This window comes from Chiloscyllium plagiosum, chromosome 31 (genome assembly GCF_004010195.1).
Source record: "Chiloscyllium plagiosum isolate BGI_BamShark_2017 chromosome 31, ASM401019v2, whole genome shotgun sequence".
Taxonomy (NCBI): domain Eukaryota; kingdom Metazoa; phylum Chordata; class Chondrichthyes; order Orectolobiformes; family Hemiscylliidae; genus Chiloscyllium; species Chiloscyllium plagiosum.
Genome location: NC_057740.1, coordinates 3,674,375 through 3,682,097, shown reverse-complemented (window position 1 = coordinate 3,682,097; position 7,723 = coordinate 3,674,375). Strand labels below are relative to the sequence as shown.

Here is a 7,723-nt window from a genome sequence, read left to right as displayed (position 1 = left end):
CAGGAGTTGGGAGGTCATGTTGCAGCTGTACAGGACGTTGGTTAGGCCACTGTTGGAATATTGTGTGCAATTCTGGTCTCCTTCCTATAGGAAAGATGTTGTGAAACTTGAAAGGGTTCAGAAAATATTTACAAGGATGTTGCCAGGGTTGGAGGATCTGAGCTATAGGGATAGGCTGAACAGGCTGGGGCTGTTTTCCCTGGAGCGTCGGAGGCTGAGGGGTGACCTTATAGAGGGTTACAAAATTATGATGGGCATGGATAGGATAAATAGACAAAGTCTTTTCCCTGGGGTCGGGGAGTCCATAACTAGTGGGCATAGGTTTAGGGTGAGTGGGGAAAAATATAATAGAGAACTAAGGTGCAACCTTTTCACGCAGAGGATGGTACGTGTATGGAATGAGCTGCCAGAGGATGTGGTGGAGGCTGGTACAATTGCAACATTTAAAAGGCATTTGGATGGGTATGTGAATAGGAAGGGTTTGGAGGGATATGGGCCGGGTGCTGGCAGGTGGGACTAGATTGGGTTGGGATATCTGGTCGGCATGGATGTGTTGGACCGAAGGGTCTGTTTCCATGCTGTACATCTCTATGACTCTATGACTTTATAACTACTATAAACAGTTTTGTGTCACTTATTTAAGAAAACACATGCCAGCATTGGAGACAGTCCAGAGAGGTCACGAGGTTGACTCTGGATATGGAGGGACTGCCTTATGAGGAGAAGTTGAGTGGACTGGGCCTATAATCATTGGAGTTTAGTAGAATGAGAGGTGACATTATTGAAACGCATCAGATTCTTAAAAGGAATTGATAGGGTTGATGTGGAAAAGTTGTCTCCTTTTGTGGGACAGTCTCGGACCAGAGGGCATAACCTCAGAGTAAAGAGTCATCTGCTTACAACAGAGGATGAGGAGGAATTTCTTCTGTCAGGTGGTAATGAATCTATGGAATTCGGGGCGGGGGGGGGGGGGGGGGGGGGGGTGGTTGTCAAGGCTGTTTTGTTATGTATATTCAAGGCTGACAGATTTTTAACCACAAAGGGAATCAAATCCTATGGTTATAAGGCAGGAAAGTGGAGTTGAGGATTATCAAATCAGTCATGATCTCATTGAAGGGTAGGGAAGATTTGATTGGCTGAATGGCCTACTTCTGTTTCCTACATTTTATGGTCTTATGGAAGGAGATGGACCAATTATTAAATTTTACGGGCATCAAGGAGTCTAGGGAGAAAGCAGGAATGAGCTAAAGGATCAGCTATGATCATACTGACTGGCAGAACAAGCTCAATAGCCTACTCTGCCCCCTAGTTTCTAGGAGGAATCATGTTCAATCCCACAAATAGCTGTAAATCATGAAATGGAAGGGAGTAACTCAAGAAATTTATATTCACTAAAGAAGTGATACTGAGTCACTTGTTGGAAGTAAGGGTTAACAATGCCAGGTCTTGATAGACTTTACTCCAGGGTCTTAAAAGAAGTGGTTAGTGAGAGCGTTGATTGATGAATCATTGGTTTTAATTTTCCAAAAATTCCTTGATTCAGGAATGGTTTCACCAGATTGGAAAACTTTTCTTCAAAAAGTGAAGGAGGCAAACGAGGAACCTACAGGTCAGCTAACTTGACAGGGAAAATGTTAGAGGCTATTCTTAAAGAACTTATAATAGTGCACTCAGATAACATCAAGGTAATTAGGCAGAATCACCATGGTTTTGTCAAACGGAAACCATGTTTGATCAATCTGTTGGAGATCTTTGAGGGAGTAACACACACTGCAGATAAAGGAGAACCAGTGGATGTACTGTACAGCGTATTTAGATTTTCAGGAGGCCTTTGATGAGGTGTCACATCAATCATTCTTCAGGAAAATAAAAGCTCACGGTGTAGGAGGTAACATGGCTAACAGTGGGCACAAATAGGTCAGCTTCTGCTTGGAAACATGTAAGAAATGGTGTGTCACAGTGAGCAGTGCTGGCCTTGGGAAATCTGGGAAAGCATGAGATTGTCCATTTTGACAGGAAGAAAGAAAAAAAAGAAGCATTTTATCTAAATTTTTAAAAAATCTCACATGAGATGTGGGTATTGCTGATTGGCCAGCATTTACTGCCCATCTCTAGTTGCCTTTGAGAAGGTGGTGGTGAACTGCAGGGCATGTGCTGTAGGTAGACCCAACATTTTGTTGGTCCCTCTCAGGTTCTCCTGCTCTTAAACCCTCTGGGGATAATGGAGGAAGTGAGGACTGCAGATGCTGTAGATCTAAGTCGAAGAGTGTGCTGCTGAAAAGGACAGCAGGTCAGGCAGTATCCGAGGAGCAGGAGAGTCGACATTTTGGGCAAAAACCCTTTATCAGGAACTCATCAAGAATCCTGATGAAGGGCTTATGCTCGAAACGTCAACTCTCCTGCTCCTCGGATGCTGCCTGACCTGTTGTGCTTTTCCATCACCACACTTTTCACCCCTGGGGATAATGCCCTACATTTAGGTAAGGCAAGACCTAAGTGTAACATACATGTGGGGGGGGGGGGGGGGGGGGGGGGGGGGGGTGCACAGTGGTGGTGGGACGGATTTGTGGGCAACGTTGCTGCTGCTATGAGAGGGAAGACTAGGCAAGGTATTCCTAGAGATTGGGAGCTGCAGGCTGGGGTGAGGGGTAAGACAAGAGTGAAGAGGCCAACAGTATCTGCAACGTGGGATATGGTAAAGTGGGATATGGATGGGAGGGTCATGTGGGAGGGGAGGTTTGTTCATGGTCAGAAGCCCCCTGGCTTCAAGGGAGAGGCACTGAATGACCATGTCTGGCATAGTCTCCACCTGGAAGTCAGTGCGAGTACCTGGTGAGTTCAGCTCAATACTGGCTATGAGGAGCCTGCATGCTGATTTGATTCATTATTGCCACATGTATCTAGCTACAGTGAAAGGTTTAGTTTTGCATGCAGTACAGAGGATCATACCATACAATACAACAGTGAAGAATACAATGTTATAAAATTATAACTGGGGTGGGCAGGGTCTTTGATGACGTTGGCTGTCTTCCTGGGGTAGCAGGAAGTACAGATGGAGTCAATGGATGGACAGTTGGCTCTTGTGATGGACTGGGCATGATGCAGCAGCAAACAGCATCTCAGGACACCAGCTGCATGCAGCCCTTGTCCATGGACATTGGCATCCCCTCATGACCATCTCTCTTAAGTACCCGCTCTGGAAGCACAGCCCTACAATTAAGGACATGGTGGCAACTAACACTGAAAGGCTGCTGCAGAGATAGTTTGTCACAGGGAGGGGCACCCAGTTCGCTCACTCAGTGCCTACCTGCATGACCTGCCCTACCCTGCTGTGCCATTTAGCACAGTCACATGACCAGGCAGTCTGCCTTGCTGCTTAGCAGTCCTCAGGGTAGGGGTGGAAATCTTGCACCTCAAATGCCATTTTGATTTGTGACTGCGTTTGGAATGCTGAACTAATCTCCACGAGAGATAAACCATCATAAAACCTTTTTAAATCCTGTAATACTGATGGCATCAGGCAGATTAATGACTCAATAGTGAATATTAGACAAATACTTGAACCCGTAATCTCAAATTTGCCTTTTGATTCATCCTCAACATGTGGGAATGTTGACAGAGCCAGGACCCTCAATCTGAATCACGTCAAGGGAACTATACGTCAACAGTGTAGCATAACTTAACATTTCATAATGTCAAAACATCACAAAGTTTATCACTTGGGGTTTGACAATAATCCAAGTGTTTCACTGAAGCCAGTTCACAAATTACAAAACTGACTGACTTTAAGTTCGCATTTGAATTCACAACCCGAAGGATTACTAATAAAACAGGAAACTGCATTTGTCGTTTGGATTTTCCAGTATTTAGATTCCAGGTAACCGTATAAATGACCCCCCACTCTCAATCTTGCATCTTTTCTTTACCTCATTGCTATTTTTTTCTAAATATTTGAATAAATATTGACTTTAATTTCCATTACTCCGAGACCTTTGCTTGGAGGAGGTGGTGTAGTAGTGGTATTGTCACAAGATTAGTAATCCAGTGCCTGAGTTCAGGGCCTCAATGTCTGCCACAGCAGATGGTGAAAGTTGAATTCAGTTGAAAATTAGGAATCGAAAGTTAGCTTAGTTGAAACCAGTGTCAAGTATTGCAACAAAACCCCATCAGATTCACGAATCCCTTTCAGGGAAGGAAATCTGCCCTCCCCCCACATGTGGTCTGGCCTACATTTGACTCCAAACCTACATCAATGTGGTTGAATATTAAGCTGGATAATAAGTACTGGCCTAGCCCGTGATGCTCATATCTTGAGAATAATTAAAACAAAGGCTCTATTATTCAGGGGTTTTGGTCTAATTCTTATCTGCGTGGTTAAAGGGAAGTGCAATACTTACCAATGAAATACACTGAGCTCCTCCTCACAAAGGCCATGGTGGTGAATCCAGCCGTGTTGGAGATGATGCCCATCAACACCAGGGATGTGTCACTCAGCCATTTGGAGAGGATGAGAACTCCGAGGAAGCTGGTCAGAAACATGACATGACAGGCAGCTTTACCATAGCCCACCCAGATGGCATCCCAGCTCAAAGGGGGCTTCAGGACAAAGATTGTGATGATGTTCTCACCACCAGTCACTCCAAAATCATACAGGAGGTAGCAGATAAAGAGAAGAACTATCTGCATGCTGTATCTCTTCGGGCTAGGGTCATTCACCTCTGTGGGGAGCTGACCTTGTGGCTGAACAGAAGGATAACGGAGGATAAATGCTGAATACAGCAGACTTAGTAAGTACAGTATCAGGCACAGGCAGATCAGTAAGATCCCATGTTGGTTATTAACTTTCATCAAAAAGAAGTGACCGGATGCCAGGCTGCCAATGAATCCAGCCATCCCCGATGCCACCTCCAGCACATTTAACCTCAGACTGCGTTTGGCTGGTTCTGACCTCAGGGCAGTGATGGCATTAATCCCACTCCAGTACGCTGGGAATCCTCCAGTCAATCCATTAATCACTGCAGAGCCGAACATCACATTGACCGGCAGCTGGAAAATGTGGGTGAACAGCAGTAAAAGCCTTCCCAGCAGGTAGCCCAGTAATGGCACTACCAGCAGCACCTTCTGGCCTTGCCGATCTGCCCACTTTCCCAACAGCACTGTGGTCAGTAAGGGGGCCAACGAGTAGATCATGTTGTAAATCATGTAGAATCGGGCCACTTCCTTCTGGACCACGTCACTGTTCCCAGCCGCTGTCCCATTTAGCTGGTCATATACCTCCATCAGCAGCGCTGTATCAAAGAGGGAATTGGCCACGTTCGTAACAACCACCACTGGCTCCACGTAGCTCAACAGAGAGTTCATATCAACACCCAAAACCATCTCTACCACTCAATGCCTGCTGTGTATCAGACTCTGTAAAAGGCAGAGGTGACTGCCTCCTGGACAAGATACTATCCCTGGATCAGACACTCTCCGGGACCAGACACTGCTCCTGGGTCAGACACAGCCCCTGAACAAGATACTGTCCCTGGATCACACGCAGGTGTACAGAAGACTCGAGCCTTGCATCAGACTCCGTCCCCTGGCAAGTCTCTGGGCTCCAGTAATCTCTCCACTTGGGATTCAGTTTATAAACCTCACGCACAGAAGCGTATCTGTTTTCTGTTGAATTCTGCATGCAAATTAGGAAACTCCCTCCTGAGAGTTGGTTCTCTTTAATATTAGTCACTGATGAGAAACTGGTTCGGTATGAGGAATTGTAAGCATGAAAAAGGAAAGGCAGTTTACCTCATGCAGTGGTTTCGTGGCTAAATCTAAATCTGCACAACTGAAAACAAAGTACTTGCTACTTCTCCAACTTTAAAAACTATTCTATTATTAATGAATTATTATGATCCCCGTGGAGATTTAGGAGCTAATTTCCCAAGTAATCAGCAGAAAGGATAATTTCATATTTGATCACTTTTACTGTAAGAAACACACTAAAATGAATATAGATTAGACATTACTTAATAGGGCACTAATACATCGAATGAAAGAGAAGTCACTTTCACATTAATTGACAAATAAGTTAAGATGCATCTTACAACATCTTTCTCTGCATACCACTCTTTTGGCAGATGTATAATATTACAAGAACAATTCTAATATTGCTCTGGACACTCTGGCAGGCTAGTTGCTCCCTCCCACACTAAATTGTAACTCCCTTTGAAATTCATTCCTGTCAGTGCCTGCCCCTCCCAGACTTAACTTTCTCCAGAAAGGCTCACCTTTGGCAGTTTCTTGCTTCTTAAATCTCCAAACAACCCATCTGTTCTTCCCTCTAACTTTGATACAGTAAGTAAACTCACAGGAATTCTGCTTCCCCATAACCATTTCTCTCTCCCTCTGTTCCACAATGTAACTGTCACTTGATTTTAATAACTTTTGATTGTACTCTATGCAACCAAGTCATGTGGGGACGTCTCAGAGCCAGGCTCTTCCTGGCATTTCCAATTTTACTTTAAGTTAAAGGAGATATTTTGAAACATGCCCATCTTGTAAAGTCTAGTGTTCACAATATAATTGATTCTGTTGTGTGAACTTTCTTCCCAGGCAGCTAGTGACAGTTTTGATATAATTCAGGGACGTGCTAGACCAGTACAGAGGGTAGTTAACCATCTGGGATCTGATGTCACGTACCAGTCAGACTGGGTTTCCTTCCCTAAAATCAGTTAGGTTTTTACAACAACCTTGGCCTCTTTTGCTGATGCCACTTGTTTTATTTCCCCATTTTTAAACTGATTTCTAATCGGAAACTGCCAGGTTATATTTAACTACCTGTTCTCAAGATTTATGTCTGGTAACAAAATAACTCCATTATCTGTATAGCTGCAAAACTCATTTCGGCTAATCATTTACAACATTCATAGAGCAGACATGGAACACAGGAATAGGAGAGGAACATACAGCCTTTTGAGCTTTTCCGCTTTTCAATCAGATCAGAGTCAACTGGAATGTGAACTCGATTCACCTGTCTGAGTTCCAGAATCACTAACATGCTTTGCCAATGAGAAACCCACCAATTGCAGTTTTTAAGATGTTTACAGTTTTAAAGGGTGATGTACGCTATATCCTCTGCATGAAGAAGTGTTTTTACAACACTGCTGAACAGTCATTCACCTTAAAACCTTCAGGTTTAAGACTCTGAAGGTTTTTGTCCCTTGTACCAGAGCAAACCTCTACAACAGGGAGAGGTTCCTCTCTTAACTCTATATAGTCTTTTAATTTGATTTGATAATCCCGAAGTCTTCGATATTCAAAGATATATGACTCAATCTACATACATGTTAACAGCAGGAGGCCATTCAACCCCTCAAGCCTGTACAATCATTTAATATCATGATTGACTGATTATGGCCTGATTATGGTCATTCACATTTCTTTGTTAATGAAGAATCTATCTACATTTGCCTTAAAACCAGTGAATGACCCTGTCTTTACTGCTCTCTAGAAGTGAGGATTTCAAAGACTCACTATCACAGAGTCATAGAGATGTACAGCATTGAAACAGACCCCTCGATCCAACCTGTCCATGCCGACCAGATATCCCAACCCAATCTAGTCCCACCTGCCAGCACCCAGTCCATATCCCTCCAAACCCATCCTATTCATATACCCATCCAAATGCCTCTTAAATGTTGCAATTGTACCAGCCTCCACCACTTCCTCTGGCAGCTCATTC

General features: G+C 44.0%; 1 protein-coding gene across 1 annotated transcript in view; it reads right to left on the bottom strand.

The window, feature by feature from the left end:
- Nucleotides 1-5,729, bottom strand: part of LOC122565076 (thymic stromal cotransporter homolog) — a 28,327-nt gene extending 22,598 nt beyond the window's left edge. Inside the window, exon 1 of the mRNA XM_043720709.1 lies at nucleotides 4,398-5,729. Within this exon, the coding sequence (XP_043576644.1) occupies nucleotides 4,398-5,379 (982 nt within the window). The 5' untranslated portion in view covers nucleotides 5,380-5,729. The remainder of the gene's footprint in view (nucleotides 1-4,397) is intronic.
- Nucleotides 5,730-7,723: the final 1,994 nt, after the last annotated feature.